Here is a 21625-nt window from a genome sequence, read left to right on the forward strand (position 1 = left end):
CGCCGATAATTACGGGTACAATTATAACTAATAAACACTAATTAAGGCAACAGAAATTGCCAGTTTTAACATCAGTTTGCAAGAATTGCAACAAACACTGATATGTTCTTATATGTGCTCGATTTATTTTGGGAAATAAACTGTTTTGGAAAATATTTCTGCACGATTTATTTTGGGAAATAAACTGTTTTTGAAAATATTTCTTCTGTTGCTTTTAACTGATTTTACTGCCAATCTTTCAAATTTTGTTCATTATTTTTCAAATAATTGTTATAAATACATAGGTCTTTTACACCTTTTGGAATTTCACAAGATTTTATATTGAACCATTGATCTATTCGAACTTCACGGGATTTTTCACAGTTATATGGAAGATATAACGTCATACTGAGCACTCATATTCAAGTATTTATTAACAAATTAAAAACTAATGAGTGAATAATCTAAAAAAAAATGTTTAAATCATGGTCCGTAAGATTCCCAACATGGTCCGTATTGTCCCTAAATCTGGTCCGTAGTGTCCCTAAATCTGGTGCGTAATGTCTGGTCCGTAATGTCCATGGTCCGTAGTGTCCGTAATTCACCCAGGCTAGCCTTAAGCTTGTATTTTCAACCAACTCATAAGCTCGCTGTCTGATAGCTCTATTAACGTTAATATAAGATTTAGATACTTGGTAATCTCCATATAGTTTTGATATCTTTTGACGTGTATTTTATGGCTGTTATTACTATACACAAATCAAACATAAAGTTATAACAGTTTTATATTTGGTCTATAATTCAAACGTAATTGGACGTAATATAACATTGAAAATATGTCAAAAACACCCAATTTGCATAAAATATAATCAAATTGCATAAATAATGTATAAAAACAACAAGGACATTTACTTAAGTTAGAAATGTTTTATGAATACTAACCCGGCCTGCACTGCTATTCTATATTCTTAATACAACCAATTAACGACTAAATGCAGCCTTAAAGATGAACACCTTCGTTTGACCCCCTTTTTAAGATAAACTCCTTCGTTTGACCCCCTTCTTTAAAAAGACCCTCTTCGTTTGACCCCCTTCTTTAAGATGAAACCCTTTGTTTGATCCCCTTCTTTAATATGAACCCCTTCGTTTGACCCCTCCTTTACGATGAACCCCTTCGTTTGACCCCCTTCTTTATGATGAACCCGTTCGTTTGACCCTCTTCTTTAAGGAGAACCTCTTCGTTTGACGCCCTCCGTTAAGATGAACCCCTTCGTTTGACCCCCTTCTTTAATATGAACCCCTTCGTTTGACCCCCTTCTTTTTTAGAAGAACCCCTTCGTTTTACTCCCTTTTTTAAGATGAAACCTTTCATTTGACCCCTTCTTTAAGATGAACCCCTTCGTTTGACCCCATTCTTTAAGATGAATCCCTTCGTTTGGATATCTGACAGTTGTTGTTCAGTGTTTATTCATGAAATTAAATATAACAACTAATTTTTTACAAATAAAATACCGCTGCCATCAAAGATCTTTGAAGGTTACCCTCTTAGGCGATTTAATTTCTAGCCTAGAACGCCAAAATTGGGAAAACTAATACCATCTTAAAAAAGCGATCGAACAGCCTCGACAAAATTAATGATCAGTAATGTTGGGAATAAGAGAAAGCGTACCGGTACGAACTTGTACCTATTCAAAGTCGTATCGGATGCGGAGAAGTCGTCCCATATATGCATTATAAAGTTAAACTTTTTAGTTATACATGTGTATTTCTTTTAATACAATATTCAGTCATATTATTTCGAACGATGCACATGATCTGAAACGTTGGGATGTTGACTAGCACATGAAATTATGGACACTCTCCATTGTTAATTGTGTCTATTTTGCTTTAAGTGCCTTTATTCACTTATCGAAAGTCATACGCCCCGTGCTACAGGATCCTCTACTATACATATGTATATCATATATGGGGTGACTTCTACAAATATGGTACGACTTCCTAGTATTATGTCCGTTGCATAAACGTGAAATATGGTCAAAAGCCCAAAAATTTTAATCCAACTATTTACTCAATCATGGTCCTTATAAATATTTGGTATTTAACATCATATAGAATTGTCTGACTTTATTGTTTGATGGTCCTTACACTTTTGTGAAGTTTCAAGTCAATTGAATGAAGATATTTTAGATAGAATTACGGTCAAAAGTCCCAAAGAGCCAAAAACACTTTAACCAAACTACCGAAGTCAATATAAAGGTCAATAACTTGTATTTCAAACCATAAAACATAAATAACATATCTTTATTCAGCATTTAAAACGACATATGCACATTTATAGCCATTTACTAGTAGTACAATATGGAAGGCACAAATTATTTACAGAAAGGTCAAGCATTCAAGTAAGTAGATTTCATTTGACAAAAAAGACATGGTAACAATTTACATATTCCAATATGTTAAGATTAACATTATGATAACTGACCAGTTTTTGAAGTGTTATAGCTATTAGGCATTATTGCATATATAGAGGAACAGATCTGATTTCTCCCAAATTCATCATTGCTGACAAAGACACTTTAAAAGTTCCCATCCGAAACATGGCCAGTGAACTCATAAGCCAGTGATCATTTCCAAATAGTCTTAAGCTAGCACAAGTGACCCCTATTTTCAACAAAGATGACCCCTTTATTGAAAAGAACTAAACACCAGTCAGTATTTTACCATCAATGTCCAAATTATATGAACGGGTCATCAGTGAGCAAGTGACAAGTCCTTTTGATAATATTTTTCATCATTTTCTATAAGCATTCAGAACAACATTTGGATGTCAAACTACCCTGTTAAGGCTGGTGGAAGACTGTAAAAAGCCCTTGATGAAAACAAATATGTAGATGCAGTTCTAATGGACCTCTCAAAAGCATTTGACTGCCTGCCCCATGATCTCATCTTAATGCATATATGTTCTTTCAACCCCAGCATGTAAACTTATGCACAGCTATCTTACAAACAGAAAGCAACGTGTCAAACTTGGTCAAATTACCAGTGAGTGGGACTCCACCCTGAAAGGATTACCACAAGGTTGATATTAGGGCCTTTAGTATTCAACATCTTCCCCAGCGGCATCTTCTACTTTATCAAAAATGCAGCTTTGTATAATTATGTAGATGACAATAATCTTTTATTCTGTGTGTGATAAAAATCCTGATGTTGTTAAGACCACTTTTTAAGAAGAATGTAACATCTTGATAAATTGGTTTACTTCCAATCAAATGCAGGCTAACCCTGAACAATTTCAAGCAATTTCAATTTACAATATACCTACTTTGTAGTTAAGGTGCATATAATGCCTTGTTTTATCAAGAAATCGGAAATGTTAAGATATTTTTGTGTCTTGTGAAACAAAGGTTAAAAGATTCTTCTAGAATGCACATTGGTTAATGAATTAAGAGTGAGATATATACCTTGGTAATATAAATAACATCCTAGTTTGTATAAATTAGTTGAGTTGATCAATACAGAAAATGAAACTATTTATAAAACATCTGAGTATGTTTTTATACAAAGCTTTCGAAATATTGCATTATATCCAACATAAGTATGTGTGTGTTTTTATATTGTAAACCGTACATATGAAAAACTGTGGGGTTCGGACATTTATTTCGGTGAATCTTTTTAAAAAGTTGTGATATTTATTGTTGCATAGGTGCATGTTTTTCTATTGCTTACTTAGATGTTTTACTTTATAAAGTACTCTACAAAAAAGGATGCGACATGGTTACACCAAACACATTATATGACCATGGTTGGCTGAACTGGTTCCACGTCGTGGACCCTCCTATCTCCACTTCCTTCGGTAGAGCAGATCTCTTCGGGAAAGGAGAGTCCTGCTTCTGGGAACTTCTGACAGAATTTCCCAAGTTCGTTGGCAAGCCACAATCTTGCATCGGACATTCTGGGGGACTTGCTCCTCCCTGCTGCAAGGGAGAGGTCTGCTTCCTCGCAAGGTCCGCAACCTGACGTAGGTTCACTTGGTAGTAGCTCGGGAGCTGGGAGAGCAGTGCTTCCGTGATCTTGTTCACTCGCAAGAGTATCTCCCTGGCTAACTGAGAGTTGCTCTTCGGTAAGTCCATCAGTACTTCCAGTAACTTGACCATCGTGATGCTCCATTGTTGAAGTTCGAATGTTTTCATCTGAGTCTGTCTTCGACAAAAGTCAAATGTGTTATGAGTAAGTTTTTACAAAATCTCAGTGTTTTATAGCAGAAAATCAGTGACGTAACAACTTTGTATCAAGGAATCTGATTCGCTAATGCACTTGTTGATTGACTCACGTGCATAACAAAGGATGTAGCAATGCTGACCTTGACTGCGTCACTCCTTAACAACGTCGTTCAATATAGTTGCTACCTCAAAGAATCAGCTACTGCTTTCTGATTGGTCCATCAGATGAAAGCTTGCATCTGATTGGTCAGTCAGAAATGGCGGGAGCTGGATCAGCTAACAGCGTTAAATCACCTTATATGCGTTATACGCTTTTCTCTCGGTAATTTTCAAAATGCGAGGGGTGGGATCGCGATTGCCTTAACTTGAATCGTCAAGTTCATTTTGCACTCCTTTTAATCAAATCAAGTGTAATCGGCTGACGATCTCTGCAATTAAATCTTCGGGACAGGGACGTTTTTTTCTAAAACGACAATTCTTTAAATAACCTCTTGATTGCATTTGATCAAGTAGTACGCAATTACAATGTAAACCAAGTACAAAGCTCATATTCCACATTACAATCTTTGTCAAACGATACGATTCACATTCATCTGTTTAAATTGTTTAGCCATTGAATGCGCAGAAAGGAAATCGACATTGTTAAATTATGGGTTTGACGATAGATATTTTGAAAGAGTTATACTAATGTAATATTCTTTATTTATGTTAAACAAGTATAGCTTTAATAATTGAATGGCAATGTATTAAATTTCGCAATCCTCAATGAAGTGAAGTCATCTCATTTCATTCTCGAAACACTTTCTAACCGATATGCTCGCAAAATGCGACATTCTGCTCAACTCTAGTCTGTATCACATTCGTCTTCAAACATACGATCATGCTCCACTCCTTCTTCGTCTTCAGAGTCACTGGAATTTACATCTAGACTACGCTAGAACAGCAATTACTTGTTTAACAATAGTACCACTTGTCCATTCGTTTTCGATACTACTTGGTCCTTTTTACCAACTGCTTCATTCTGCATCTAGAAGCTTCGGGCCTTTTCATGTTAGTGAAGCTATACATACACTTGCAAATGGCATTTCAAAGGATGACATACACGGCAGCAGTAAACTTATGTTGATATTGTTGAAAGAGTCTTTAGTATTAATGTGTCATCTCCAAATATTCAGTCACCTGTGTTTATCTTGGTTTACCATACACCAGACAAAGCGTTCTAGGCAAGGCACAAGGTCTTTGACAACAAGGCAACACACAGTTTTCTATAACGTAGGGAGTTGTACCTTTTGACGGTGTGACTTTCAATTTCAATACATGTATAATCATCTGTCACAATGCTCGATTGCTTAAAAAAGTGACACAGTTTAGACACAGTGTAGCATTATGGTATTGACATTGGTTATGTTATTATTGGTAAATGTTGGGACAAGTGTGATGTTATGACCATGTAAACTAGTTTAATTCACAAGAAATATCGTGTTCCATTTAACTTATCTCGTGTTTCACTGATCGTTCTAAGGTGGTTATACCATCAATTACAGGGACAGCTGTTCTGATGAGTGTGTGGTCCATTTGAGATGCTTGTATTACTGTATGTGGTGCTTTGTCTCTAGTTCACCGTAGAACAACTCTTAATAGGGTTTATTTTTTTAATATAATGTAATTGGGGTTGTCTTTGTGGTTTTCACTATATTATTGTATAAACATAAAATGAATTGTGAATACAAAAGCAGGTCGTTATCTCTACACGAACGAACATATATATATATATAGTTGATAAGATACCGGTATCTAGTTTAAGGTAGGCAATATAATCTTTTGTTAATTGTCACTGATGCATTTCGCTTTAAGAATGCTGACAGAGCATGTTAACTAATTAAAGTAGCGAGTATTAAGCGCCACTCTGTATTCAGTGCATTTGTGAATACAGCAACGCGAAATCCGGTATTTTAAAGATGTAATATACGTTTAAGATATCAATTCGTTGCTCAAAGTGTTTTAAAATGGCGTCTGAAAGTAACATCCGCGAGGACGCTTACGTTGAAAAAGGAGCAGAAGATGTTAAAACTAGCAACACTGATGACAACACAGGTGAAAGGAAACATTGGCAAGAAGACAAAGGAGTTCCTGGGAGTATCCTTTACACGTATGAGAACAGTTTGTGGACAGATGTGACATTGGAATGTTCAGCAGAGGTCAGTGGTGTATTTACAATAATACCAGCTCGGTTTTAATTTACATTAAGCAAAATCAGTTAAACAAAGTCCTTATATATTTGAGTAGTTCACCATTGACGTGATTATGTTTCACTGACCAAGCTAGGACAGCCCAGTTTAATATTTCAAACAGTTTTAAAAAACCTTTTGATTGAATTCGTTTCATTTGTACATGATCCTTGCCTTGATCCTTTCGTGGTGATACAATTTTCTGTCCAATCTAGATATCAGCAGAATTGAAGGAACGTGGTTAGATACGATGAGATTCTCTTTTAAATAAATCTCATTGTTCTTTGACTGCCTGTTGTAAAGCAACGTTACACTTGATAGTTCCATGGGGTTGAACCAGTACTGAATACTCCACAATTTGATATACTGTCCGTTAAAACCAACCGCCAGACAAGGAAGTAACTGTTACCATTTAGCGTATTTCGGTATTACGCTGCCGGGGATTGAACCCATGACCTTGTGCACACAAAGTACCCCGCTCTACTCCTGAGCTATTTGTGCGAAAAATACACATCAACACTAGTTTAAATGTTCAAAGGGTTTATTTGTATCCTTACAGAATGGAGACACTCGTTATCTAAAAGCCCACAGGATGATTCTGGCATCACGCAGTCCTGTTTTCGAAGGCATGTTGTTTGGTCCTGCGGCTGACAAAGGGGATACAATACAGATTACTTCTTTTACATATGAACTGATGGACTTTCTTTTAAGGTAAGTTTACACCTGCTGCACGATGATGAATGCGTCCTGCTGTTTTATCTTCGATACATGTTAACCAGTTGACCAGGGGAGATACTACAATGTGGTTTTCTAGGATCTGATGGATGTGCCTGTGACGTATAAGTATATGTGCTACAGCTTGTTATGCGAAAGAAGCACCACAGCTCAAATTTAACTTTGGCGAAAATGAATATGTTATTTGTTTTGTGTCCCTAAACTGTTTCAATAATCAAATTTACTTGTTAAATCAAATATATTTTATTACATAAAGTTGTTCAAACATGAAATAGTTGAAACTTGAAAGGCAAACACATTTTGCGTAAACTAGTTGATTAAATATCATTGTAGGTATCTCTATTCCGGTGTAACAGCACTGGCTGAAGATACAGCGATTAAGAATTATAAGACTGCCCACTTCTTCCAAGTCCCGGCACTTGTGGATGAATGCAGCCAGTACCTTCGAAGCATCTTTAGCAAGGACAACGTTTGCGAAATACTGGACCTCTCTTTGCAGTATGACAATGAGGGACTTAGAAATGCAGCAAGCGATTATATCGATCAGAACGCGTCAAATGCTATCGAAACGAAAGGGTTTTTACAGGTTTCCCAAAGATGTCTGGAATACATGTTTGCTGGAGATACGTTCTACGTTGACGAACAGACAATCTTTCGTCGCTCATTAGATTGGGCTAAACAACATGAAAAAGAAAAAAATCCAAATAAGACAAAATACCAAGGTGAAGAAGACAAAGCCGACACTACCGTAAAAGACTTCAGAAAAGCGCTTGGCAATGCGCTTCAATACATTCGATTTGGAACGATGTCTTTTCTTGAGTTTTCAGAAATTGCAGGGAGCTCTTTAAATGCAGAGGATATAAAATCCATTCATCAGTATGCAAACAATGACACCGCTGATGAATTTCGTCAACAACGATTGCCCAAACAGGAAATAGTAACAATCGGGAAAAGTAATATGAAACAGATTTTTGACGACCCTTTGGGTCCGTCATATTACAGGATCTACGTTCGGAATGATATTTTCTGCGAAGGAATTGACTTTTCCGAAATGTCAGTGGCAGTACATCAACCATCGTATGACATAAATGTTAAGAACACAGTTAGTCCTGATTTCGAAATCTTTTTTAAGGTTAACATTAAAATCAGCAGGGTTAATTACAGCTTTACAACCACAAAACGAAACTTATCATCAAACTCTGTGACATTCGAATCACCAATTTGTCTTAAAGCATCAAAAAAACCATACACACTCGCTGTTAGTAGTGAATTCCAGCTGCAACCACTAGAACTTACCGTAACAACTGCGGAGGCTGAAGAAGGATCAGCCAAGATTAAAAGAGCAAAGGTTACTTGGGAAGATCAGTGTTCCATTGTTAGCAAAATTCGATTTTTGAACAGATCTTACAGAGAGTTTGAGATCAACGAAAGTGAAAATGGGGATAGCGATACTAGTAAAGAGGATGACACTCAGAGCACATCGTCTGAAGATGATATATAGTCGTGGTTTCAACCAGTTTTTGAATATGTATCAAGAACAGATTTGCCTTACATCATGTTTTCGTATTTACGTATGTGTGGGAGCGACATAGTGTGGGTAATAAAAAACTGTTTTTGTATCAATACATGTATTTACGAAGGCTTACGGATCAGTATGTATAAAACTGGGCGGAAAATGTTTTCTCAAAATGAAATTTGTTTCATTATCAGTTCATGTCATTATCTCATGATAGAAAAGGGAAGGCATTATGGAATCGATAAAGAATATCGTTATTGTCTATATTGTGAATGTATTGTAGAAGACGAATTTCATTTCCAGCTTGTTTGTCCACTGTATTCAAGTATACGCGTTAAGTATATACCAAGTTTGTATTACGACTATCCAACCTTAAAAACATTCTACAATCTGTTGCCATGTCAAAATGAATTGGTTATAAAAGATACAGCTTTATTTGTATACCATGCTTTAAATGTGCGAAATGAATATTTTACCGAAAATGGTATAAGCACCTGATAATATCGGTGTTCTATCTATATAAAAAATAATTTTACTATAGCTAATACCTAAATTTATTACAATCTTGTTCTGCTAGATATGTGTATGTTTGCCTAATATTGTCATGCTTAAGTTTGAATTTGAATGATCAGTTATACCTGTTGGAATGATATATGTATTTGTTGTACAAATGATTGGGCCGCAGGCTATATATCATAATAAATATCTATCTATCTACACGTATTTAACGGCTAAATAAATTTCAGTTTTGAAACAAAGCGAGTAAAGAACTTTGATCTCCACTTAAAGTTCTAACATTTGAAGCTTTACTCGAAGGTTGTAAATTATTTGGACCTTAGTGATATAGTTTGTATTATAGCTTTTAGAAATATATCCCATGAATCTTAGAATAAAGGGAAAACAGTAACAGTTCAGGAAAAAGTGTATTCAAATTATGGCGGATTTGTTGGTGTGTGTACGATCGTGTTTGAACACTTATATCGCAAGTATTGCTATTATATTAAACGGACTCAGGTTTGTTTTTAGAAAGTGATTATTCCCGATAATGAGTCTTATTGCATAATTATTTTACTTTTATCATATTTAATGATACCGAAATTGTAGAAACAAATACAATGAAGTTAAAATAAATAGTTTGGTTTTAGTGGGATGCGAACCCAAGCCGGTAAATAGCACAAAATAGAAACCGATATTTTAACCACTAAGCCAAAAGAACGTACACACCAATTAATAAATACTTCACCATTTTACGGATACATTGATAACATCACGTGATTATGTCAATCGACCAATTACGATGCATCGAATATCTGAATCCCGATAGTAACGGTAATCAAACGTTTGGTCTTGAAATCTTCATTTTATATACTTATGACGTCGTTATCTAAATGACGGGACGCTTCAAACTGTTATGGCTAGTTTTTAGATTTCAAATGAAACATAAGCCAACAAAATCTCGAAGAAAACTGTGATTCAGCGAGATGCCGATTATATTTCATCGAGGAGATATCATCTGTTCTTCACTGAAATAAATAACTGTGAACTTGGACCAATAACAATCCTTCCGCCGGCTCGTATTTACGAATTAACTTCCGCTAATATGATATCGAAAACAACTAGTTAAATGGCGCGACTCTTATCTAATCATATAAACAATTATGTCAATTGAGCAATTGCGAACCGAGGCTTGTTTGTTGTTGTTTTCTAAATTTTGTGTTTAGGCTTCACCGAAATAGCCTAAGCAAAACGTTCTTCGGAATCCTATTAGATTAATCGCGATCTCACATCGCGCCTTATAAATTGTAAAAACGCGTTTGTAACACCTTATTTCTTTCAGTCGTTTAAAGTCCATGAAGGTTTGTGCTATTTTGTATTGAAACTATTGCGGCTGTATTTGAAGTTCGATTAAAAAGCTAGGATTGACATTTACTTCAATGCATATCTTTTAAAATAATGGATGCGACTTGATTTTAGCAAACAAATTGCGTTTTTCTCGCGGACATTTTCAAAAAGCGAGAGGTGGGATCGCGATAGCCTTTATTGGATTATGTAAAAATCCACTCACTACCTTTTAATCAATAATCAAGTGTAATCGACCGACGATTTCTGCAATTCAATTTACCAGACAGGGACCATTCTTTAAGCTAAACTCTTTGTTTGCATTGGAACAAGTTGTACTCAATTACAATAAAACCAAATATAAAGTTCATATTCCACAGAACAATAATTGCCAAACCATACAACTCATACTTATCTGTTCAATTATGTAAGCCCTGAGCAGAAAGAAATTGACACCGTTAAATTATGGGTTTGGGTACAGATATTTTGATTGCAGTATTCTTTATTTATGTTTAACAAGTAAAGCTTTGATAATTGAATGGCAATGTATTTAATTTCGTACCATGCGCAGATTAATATGAATATCGCAAAGAAAACGTCAGAGACAAAGGTAATGGTTAAAATGCGTATGAATTGTTAAAGGGTACGACGATTAAAACGTATAAAACTCGAAAGATTCACAAGAGATATCACATAATAACAAAGCATAAGGGGTTTTAAAAAGAAGTTCACTAAAACTAAAGATTACTATGGAAAGGTCAACAGCCTTAAATATAAGCACAATGTTTACAGACAAACTGGTCAACGCTTTACAAGTACCAAATAAGTGAGCCAACGCTGCTAGAAATATTTTTAACAAACTCAAAATATCGTCAATGGTAGGTAAAGGTAATATCGTTCATAAGTTTAGTATATTAATCATGGCCTTAAGTCCTTAAACATGGCTTCTGAAGAAATATTTCCGGGTATGGTTACATAGAAAAACGAGAAGAAATTGTTAAAATAAGCAAAACTGATGACAACAAATGTGCAAGGAAACCTTGGCAAGAAGAGAAAAAAGATAACTGAAAGTTTTCACTACGTGTTTGAGAACAGTTTGTGGACAGATGTGACGCTGGAAAGTACTGCAGAGGTCAGTGGTATATTTATAATAATATCAGTTGGAACTGTTTTAATTTAAGACACATTTAAACTCTTTGTGGATTGAGATTAGTGTTGAGGCGTATACTCCAAACATACAGGTCAGTTGTAGAGCGTCTGCTAGGGTTGCAGAAAGCCCTGAGTTCAATCCCCGACAACGAAATACCGAAATATACTAAACAATGGTACCAGTAGCTTCCTTGCCTGGCGTTTGCCATTAGCGGACAGTATATCGATTTGTGGAGTATTCAGTACTGGTTCACCACCATGGAACTATTTCGTGTATCGTTGCCTCACAACAGGCAAGTCAAAGAACAATGACATTTATTTGAAAGAGATCTTGAGTATCACATCAGATCTCATCGTATCTCACTCCGTTTGTTCAACTCTGCTGATATATAGATTTGTCACTTATGACATTTAAATCTAATCCACGAAAGCATCAAAACATAGTCCATTTGATGGAAGCGCGTTGTTCTTTCTTATCTTTAAAATATGGTTATTCGTTTATGTATGCATAAACCTCCTCTGATGTAAATAACCAAGATCCTAACATAGAAATAGGAACATTCTATTTTGGAAGACATGTTGTACGGTCCCGCGGCAGACCAGGGAAGTTAAAACAATGTTTTTCTATGATCTGATGAATGTGCTTGTGAGGTATAAGTATATGTGCTACACCACATCTCAAATGTAAGTATTTTGATGAGTGTGTGGTCTTTTGGGGGTGCTTGTAATTATGTATATGGTGCTTTGTTTCTAGTTCATTGTAGTTTTGGCCTCTTAATAGGGTTTAGTTTTTAATGTTGGACTATTGGGCTTGTCCCTGTTGTTTTTATTGTATAATTGTATAAACATATATAATTGATATATATACCGAATTATCGAATATACTCGTAAAGATCAATTAAACAAATGTATATTGCATAAATATAAGCTGTTGTAAGTAATGTACACTTCCTTTTAAATTAGAACCTTTAAAATGAAAGGCATGAATGGATTTTACGAAAACAATATTCTTTGATCAGATACAGGTATTGAGTTTTAGAAAGGCAATATAATCTTTTGTCAAACTTCGCTGATGCATTTTGCCCTATGACGGAAAACATAACCTACTTACTATAAATGTCGCTTGTATTAAGTGCCTATAGTGCAATTGTTTATAGGCAACGCGAAATCTAGTTTTACGAAGTTTTAAAAGCTGTAAATTTAAAAAAGCAATCCGTTGCTCAAAGTCTTTAAACATGGCTTCTCGTAACGAAATTCCTGAGGATTCTTACATTAAAAAAGAAAATGTTAAAACCAGCACCCAGGAGGACAATAAATATACAAGTAACCATTGGCAGGAAGACAGAAATGTTACTGAAAGTTATCTCTATGCGTATGAGAACAGTTTGTGGACAGATGTGACACTTGAATGTACTGCAGAGGTGAGTTATACATTTTTAATAACATCAGCTCGTACTGTTTTGAAATATATTACGCAAACACAGTTAAACAAAGCGCTTACCTACTTTTTGGAATCATTTCAAATGGCCCGTATCGGTAAAATATATATACATTACACCACAAAAGTTATGGATATCTCGATAAAAAGTTCGGAGTTCATTTAAGGAATGAATTGTGGGGTTGATGTCATTATCTGGGTATGAACGCAATTGGGCTGGTCAAAGTGTGTGGGGTCAGATAATGACATTAATCCCGCAATTCATTACTTATAATTACACCAATAGTTCGTTTTTTTCATTCAAGAATTGTTAAAAAAAGTCTTCATTTCATTTAAGAAAACCTTTCACTTACCCTTTCTTACCCATTCTGTAAATAGAACGATCCGACTGTAACCGGATACATTTTTTTTCAAATGACGTCACAATAACGCGGGAAAAGATCAACCACTTGAAAACACTTTTAAACGTAAAATTGAAACACTTATGGCAACAATACATTTAAGATATAATGAATTAACACTTTTTAGAATGTTGATTTACATTTTTTGGGACCTGCTGATACAAACAATAACAAGATCAATAGCTTTTACGTATATTGTTATGCGATGAATTGCAATCCGAAGATGTTGCGTTCATCGATGATTGATAAACGCAATTGCCGAAAGGCAGTTCATTTAAGGAATGACAGTTGAGGTGAAAATATTTAAGAAATAAGCATTTAAGTATCAAAACTGTTGTCTTTTTGTGTTTGTGTGTGTATCAACATACTGTCGTTTATATATTTTTTTTAAGATATATTACTATATAAATTTATTTATTAAATAAATTTTAAAGGTTACACAATTAGAAAGAAATATTTTATAAAACACACAAACAAACAGAAAAAAACAACAACAAACAATCAACACTTAATCGGTTTAAAAGGAAATCTATATGAACATAGATTCCTTAATGAGTAAGATTTAACTGAAGTTACTGGAGTCCTCATGATGTCTTCTTACTAAAGTGAAATAGTTGAATAATAATAATTGCCCGAAAACAAACAAACCAAAAAAAAAACTAGAGAAAAAAAGGAAAGAAGAATAAAAACACTATTATTCTACGTAATGTTTGAGTTATAGTTATATATAGTTATTTTATTATGATTTTGTGCAAGTATAAAACAAAAGTCTTCCAAACTCACCTTTAGAATGTTTATATTGTTTATATTCTTCATTCGTGTATTCGTCTATCACTAATCATATATGATTTGTAAATTGCAAATTCAAAGGGAAACAGTATATTGATCTCATTATTTTCTTGACTGTTTTCTTTGTATCCTATAAATTTCAAAATTACAACTCTGGAATATAAATATACCAGTTATAACAGTCCAGAAGTTTTTTAAATATTTATATTGTATACAAAAGTGATCGAAATATTCCATTTCATTGCACACGGAACACATTGGGTAAGATCGTTTTTTTCACGTGCATAGATTTTTATTTGTAGCTATGATTTAATTTTTACTTAAATTGCTAGCATTTTAACCTAAGCATAAACGTTTATAAAAGAGTGGTAGTTCTAATTTTACTGTTAGCAGAGATTTTAAGCTGTTTATATTCATAATGATTATGATTAAGATTTTTGCCGTTTTGATTTAGATATAAATATGGAATTATTTTCAAGTTTGCTATTTCTGGATTTTTGTGTGTTTTAACCCATTTAATTTAAAGAGTTTTGTAGAGTGTAAAAATATCAACACCTTCTTGTCCTCCATCTAATTTATCTGCGATTAGAGTTGTTCTTTGGAATTTATCACTCTTATTGGACCAGAGAATTAAAAAATGTTTATTTCTTCAAGTACCTTCTTTGTGTACAAAGGATTGCATAATATATGATATTTTAAATAGAATATTTGATTTTATAACCGTTCTTTTACTATAGAATATCAATGTTCATTTGAAAAATGGAATGAGTTTAGTTTAGTTCCAATTCAATTATTGCATCTGACCTAAGATTGGTACCGACGTAAATACCTTGTGCTTTAATTGTTCTATGTTTTAAATCGGATGCCAGAAACATTGTCAGTTTTACATTCTCGAAGTTCACCTTTCCATATTGCCACAGTTTTTTATTTATTCAACTACAGACCGGAAACACGACTAATGACCTCCAAATATCGACTAAATGGTTTGATTTTATATGTTTTTGAAGATTTTCGTTTGACTTGTGAGTTCCGTTTGTACGTGATACCCTATCCTGGATCTCTAGTGTATCATTAAAGTATCCACCTATGAAGTTTATCCCTTGAGATAACTCTTGCACTAGTTTATATAGTTTTTCAAATAATGCATTACGTTTCTTGTTATCATTGGGACCATAAAGATGTTTTAGGTATAGACAGTCTCCCCTATTTCAATATTAATGGTAATTTATCCACCGGGTTTTGTCAGATGAAGTATTTATGGACTTTATAGATAATGTTATTTTTTTAATATTCTTGAGCAACCTCTACTGGATAAATTACCATATGCATGATGTAACTCCCAGGTTTTAACCTCTGAAATTTAAGTAATGTTTATATCTTGCGTGAAGTGTTTTGCTGGTAAGAACAAACTATCTGTATTTGGTTGAAGTGACCACTCTAGTAGTCTAGCTATTTTTTTTAAACCTAAGTCCCTGTTTTTAGCTCACCTGCGCACGAAGTGCTCAATGTGAGCTATTGTGATCGCCCTGCGTCCGTCGTCCGTCGTATTCGTCCGTCGTTGTCCGTCGTCGTTCGTCGTCGACAATTTGACTGTTAACACTCTAGAGGTCACAATTTGGGCACAATCTTAATGAAACTTAGTCAGAATGTTACCCTCAATAAATTCTTGGACGAGTTCTATATTGGATCATCTGGGGTTAAAAACTAGGTCACCAGGGCAAATAAAAAGAAAAGATTGTTAACACTAGAGAGGTCAAATTTATGAATGTATCTTCAGGAAACTTGGTCAGAATGTAAATATTAATAATCTCTAGGTCAAGTCCGAATCTTGGTCATAGTCGGTCAAAAACTAGGTCACCAGGTCAAATTGAAGGAGAAGCTTGTTAACACTCTGGTGGTCTAATTTATGACTGTATCTTCATCAAAGTTGGTCAAAATGTTAATATTAATACTCTCTAAGTCAAGTTAAAATCTGGGTCATGTGCGGGCAAAAACTAGGTCACCACTTCAAATTTAAGGAAAAGCTTGTTAACAATCTAGAGGTCACATTTATAAATGTTTGTTCATGAATATTGGTCAGAATGTTTAAATTAGGTCATTAGGTCAAATCATAGGAAAAGCTTGTTAGCACTCTAGAGAACACATTTATGACTGTATGTTCATAAATCTTAGTCAGAATGTTTATATTGATTAGCTCTAGGCCATCTTCGAATCTGTGTCATGTGCGGTCAAAAACTAGGTCACCAGGTCAAATTTAAGTAAAAGCTTGTTAACACTCTAGTGGTCACATTTATAACTGTATCTTCATGAAAGTTGGTCAGAATGTTAATATTAATAATCTTTAAATAATCTCTAAGTCAAATTTGAATCCGGGTCATGTGTGATCAAAAACTAGGACATTAGGTCAAATCATAGGAAAAGCTTGTTAGCACTCTAGAGGTCACATTTATAACTGTATGTTCATGAGTCTTAGTCAGAATGGTCATATGGATTAGCTCTAGGCCATGTTCGAATCTGGGCCATTTGCGATCAAATATTAGGTCACCAGGTCAAAAATTAGGAAAAACATGTTAACACTCTAGAGGCCACATTTATAAATGTTTGTTCATGAATGTTGGTCAGAATGTTTATATTAATTATCTCTAAGTCAAGTTTAAATCGGGGTCCCGTGCGGTCAAAAACTAGGTCATTAGGTCAAATCATAGGAAAAGCTTGTTAGCACTCTAGAGGTCACATTTATGACTGTATGTTCATAAATCTTAGTCAGAATATTTATATTGATTAGCTCTAGGCCATTTTCGAATCTGGGACATGTGCGGTCAAAAACTAGGTCACCAGGTCAAATTTAACTAAAAGCTTGTTAACACTCTAGAGGTCACATTTATAACTGTGTCTTCATGAAAGTTGGTCAGAATGTTAATATTAATAATCTTTAAATAATCTCTAAGTCAAGTTTGAACCTGGGTCATGTTTGGTCAAAAACTAGGTCATTAGTTCAACTCATATGAAAAGTTTGTTAGCACTCTAGAGGTCACATATATATCTGTATGTTCATAAATCTTAGTCAGAATGTTTATATTGATTAGCTCTAGGCCATGTTCGAATCTGGGCCATGTGCGGGCAAAAACTAGGTCACCAGGTCAAATAATAGGAAAAGCATGTTAACACTCTAGAGGCCACATTTAGGACCATATGTTCATGGAACTTGATCAGAATGTTATTCTTGATTATCTTAATCTGGTCAGATGAGCGATACAGGGCCTTCAGGGCCCTCTTGTTCTAAACAATATAGGGATCTTTGTTATTGACATTTGCCGCGGTTTACACATATATAAGCATATTCTCGTACAGATATTATGTAGAAAAGAAAGATAAAAGAGCATCCATCGGATTGATCATGTTTTGATCCTTTGGAGGATTTAAATGCCAAAGGTTATACAATTTTCTGTCAAATCTAGATATAAGCAGATTTGAACGAACGGAGTGAGATACGATGAGATCATTGTTCGTTTGATTTGTCTGTTGTAAAGCAACGGTACATGAAATAGTTCCATAGGATTGACCCATTACTGAATACTCCACAGATCGATATACTATCCGTTAATGCCAAACGCAAGGCAAGGAAGTAATTGTTACCATTTTTAGTGTATTTAGGTATTACGCTGCCGAGGATTGAACCAATGACCCTGTGTACCCCAAATAGACGCTCTACAACTGAGCTATCAGTGCGGAAAATTACCATCAACACTAATTTAAATGTTCAAAAGGTTTATTTGTATCTTTACAGAATGGAGACGCTTATAATATAAAAGCCCACAGGATGATCCTGGCGTCACGAAGTCCTGTTTTCGAAGCAATGTTGTTTGGTCCTGCTGCTGACAAAGGGGAGACAATACAGATAACTTCTTTTGGATATGAACTGATGGACTTACTTATCAGGTAAGTTACCACCTGCCACACGATGATACATGTGTGCCGCTTTCCTATCTTCTAGATCATGTCATACGGTCCCGCGGCTTACAAAGGGTGATAATACAATGCTTTTTATGAATTGATTGATTTACTTGTGGGGGTTATAAGAAACACCTGAGCCTTAACGTAACTTTCAGCTAAAATATTGCATTTATTTGTAACGTGTCCCTTAAATGTTTTAATAACTAACTGGCATTCAAGTGTTCAAAATAAAGCATCAACACTGATATTTGAATGGCAAACACATTCTGCGTAAACTAGTTAAGTGAAATATTCTTTGCAGGTACCTCTATGCTGGCGTGTCTGCACTGACTGAAGATACAGCGATTACGACTTATAAGATTGCCCACTTTTTTCAAGTCCCCGCACTTGTGGATGAATGCAGCTACTACCTTCGAAGCATCTTTAGCAAGGACAACGTTTGCGAAATACTGGACCTCTCTTTGCAATATGACAACGTGGGACTTCGAAATGCAGCAAGCGATTATATCGATCAGAATGCGTCAAATGCTATCGAAACGAAAGGTTTCTTACAGGTTTCCCAAAGCTGTCTGGAATACATGTTTGTTGGAGATACGTTTCACGTTGAAGAACAGACTATTTTCCGACGGTCATTAGATTGGGCTAAACAACACGAAGAAGAAAACAATCCAAATAAGGCAAAACACGAAGTTGAAGAAGAAAAATTCGACACTACCGTAAAAGACTTCAGAAAAGCGCTCGGAAATGCATTTCAATACATTCGATTTGGATAGATGTCTTTTCTTGAGTTTTCAGGAATTGCAGGGAGCTCTTTAAACGCAGAGGAAATAAAATCCATTCATCAGTATGCAAACGATAACACCGCGGATGAATTTTGTCAGCAACGATTACCCAAACATGAAACAATAACAATCGAGAAAAGTAAAATGAGCCAGTGTTTGGGCATCATTTCGTTTCAGTCACATTACAAAATATACGTTCGGAATGATATTTTCTGCAAAGGGATTGATTTTTCCGAAATGTCAGTGGCAGTAGATCAGCCATCGTTTGGACGAAATATTAAGAACACAGTTTGTCCTGATTTCGAATTCTCTTTTGAGGTTAACATTGAAATCAGCAGGGTTAATTGCAGCTATACAGCCACAAAACCATACTTATCATCAAACTCTGTGACATTCGAATCACCAATTCGTCTTAAAGCATCAAAAAACCCATACACATTCGTCGTTAGGAAGACATTTCAGCTGCAACCCCTCAAACTTACTGTTACAACTACAGAGGTTGAAGATGGATCAGCCGAGATGAAAAGAGCAAAGGTTACGTGGAAGGCGCAGTCTTCTATTGTACACAAAATTCGATTTTTAAACCGATCTAACAGAGAGTTTAAAATGAACGAAAGAGAAAATAACAATATCGATAATAACAAAGAAGATGAAACTACGAGCGGATCATCTGATGATGATATACTTCTACTTCGACGACGTTTGGATTATCTGATTTAGATGTTGATAACTTTGAGTGCTATGTTTTAAATAGTGACGAAAACACGCCCAATAGTAAAAGGTCTTCCGGTGGTATAATTGTCTATTTGAGGGATACCTATGTAAAGAACGGCACATTGATTTTCACAAGTAATGACGATATTTTATGTATTAAAATTAATGGTTCGACCTTGGGTTTAGATAATGATTTGTATTACTGTTTATCGTATGTTGTACCTGAAAATAGTAGTAGACAAGGTTTAATTTAAAGATATACTTTTGATAGGTTACTTTCACATATAGCTGATCTTGAATCAAATAATTTAAACTTTTATCTTGTGCTTTGTAGAGATGTAAATGCACACACGTCGGATTATCCAGATTATGTTACAGATGATAGCTATACGTATATACATGATTTGTAACCCGATAATGATATAACTGATGTACCTACTGCAGAAATGTTAAAAAGATAAAGGCAGGATAAATAATTACAGGTAAATGTTTTTAGATATATGTAAACAAACCGGATTACGTATCTTAAATGGTCGTTTTAATAGAGATAAAGTGGGCATTTTATTTAATGCATGCTGGCAGTCGACGGTCAAGTGTTGTAGATTATGTTTTCACAACACAGAACTTATTTGAGCATGTTTCTAGTTTTGTTGTAGATTCACCTAACATTTTGTCATACCATTGTTCTGTTAATTTTTCATTGTCCTAAAGTAAACATACAGCCGTTGCAACATGTATTGAGGGTAGTCGTTGAAACGTCCAAGTCATGCCAAATTTATCATACCAAGATACACTTAATTATTTACAATCTTGTTTACTAGGATACAAATGCTTTATCAGCTCAGGATTGGAAATCTTGTGTTTCTGCTGATATACATAATTCGGCACAACCATTTCAGCGTATATGTTTTATTCAGTCGGACACAAACCGTTTTGAACATAGCTCAAGCAATGACCAGTCTTGGTTCGATGAAGATTGCTATGAAAATAGGGACTAATTTATAGCACGTTAAATACTTTTAGACATGACAACTCCGAAGAAAATATATTAAATATGGTGAATAAGATCGCGATATAAAATATGCATTCGTTGAAGTAAGGTTCTCATGATAAATTGCAAACACAGTAGTTAAATGAATTACGGTTTAAAATGCAAAGTTATATTGGAATATGTTGAAAGGCTGTGCTAATAAAAAGCCACCAATATATCAAAACGGTAATTAACCCAAATGACTCTTTTTTTCTCGTTAGATGAGGATGTTGTTGATTTCATAGATAGATATGAGAAGAATGAATTCGATGTAACGTTCAATGAATTAAATACACCGATGATTTATTATTGTTTGATAAAAGCTATTTCACAATTAAAGACAAATGAAAGTGGTTGACCCGATATGCATTTAAATGAATTTTTCATCTATGCAAAGTCTGTGTTGTAACCGCATCTTCTTACATGTTTTAATGAGTTGTTTGAAATTGAGTATTCCCCAAGGACGTGGTCTAAGGGTTTTATTATAACATTACATAAAAGTGACATGCTAATGATGCAATTAATAATAGGGGAGGATATCATTGTTGAGTACCATTCGTAAACTATTTACGCGAATATTAAACAATAAGTTTACAGAATTTGACGGATTTGACAGAACTATACAATGTGTATATCAAAGCACAGGCGGGTCTCAGGTCAAATATAGGAACTTTTGACAACATTTTTGTCTTACATGGTATTAAACCAAAGTAAACGTTTATATTGTGCTCTTATAGACTACATCAAGGGTTTTGAATATATTGTTATAGAGAATCTTTGGTACAATCTAATTAAGCTTCGAATTAGAGGTAAGATATTAAATATAGATAAATCAATGTATGATACTGTCG

General features: G+C 34.7%; 2 protein-coding genes across 2 annotated transcripts; both read left to right on the forward strand.

The window, feature by feature from the left end:
• The first annotated feature begins 6190 nt into the window (after positions 1 to 6190).
• LOC128222313 (BTB/POZ domain-containing protein 6-B-like) lies at positions 6191 to 8663 on the forward strand. The gene is made up of 3 exons (XM_052931294.1): positions 6191 to 6397; positions 6987 to 7138; positions 7496 to 8663. Exons 1-3 carry the CDS (start codon positions 6206 to 6208, stop codon positions 8661 to 8663), a joined length of 1512 nt encoding a protein of 503 aa, XP_052787254.1. The 5' UTR covers positions 6191 to 6205.
• Positions 8664 to 12835: 4172 nt separating this feature from the next.
• Positions 12836 to 21300, forward strand: LOC128222508 (BTB/POZ domain-containing protein 6-B-like). The gene is made up of 3 exons (XM_052931547.1): positions 12836 to 13087; positions 18082 to 18233; positions 18550 to 21300. Exons 1-3 carry the CDS (start codon positions 12902 to 12904, stop codon positions 19019 to 19021), a joined length of 810 nt encoding a protein of 269 aa, XP_052787507.1. The 5' UTR covers positions 12836 to 12901; the 3' UTR covers positions 19022 to 21300.
• Positions 21301 to 21625: the final 325 nt, after the last annotated feature.

This window comes from Mya arenaria, chromosome 16, assembly GCF_026914265.1.
Source record: "Mya arenaria isolate MELC-2E11 chromosome 16, ASM2691426v1".
NCBI lineage: Eukaryota > Metazoa > Mollusca > Bivalvia > Myida > Myidae > Mya > Mya arenaria.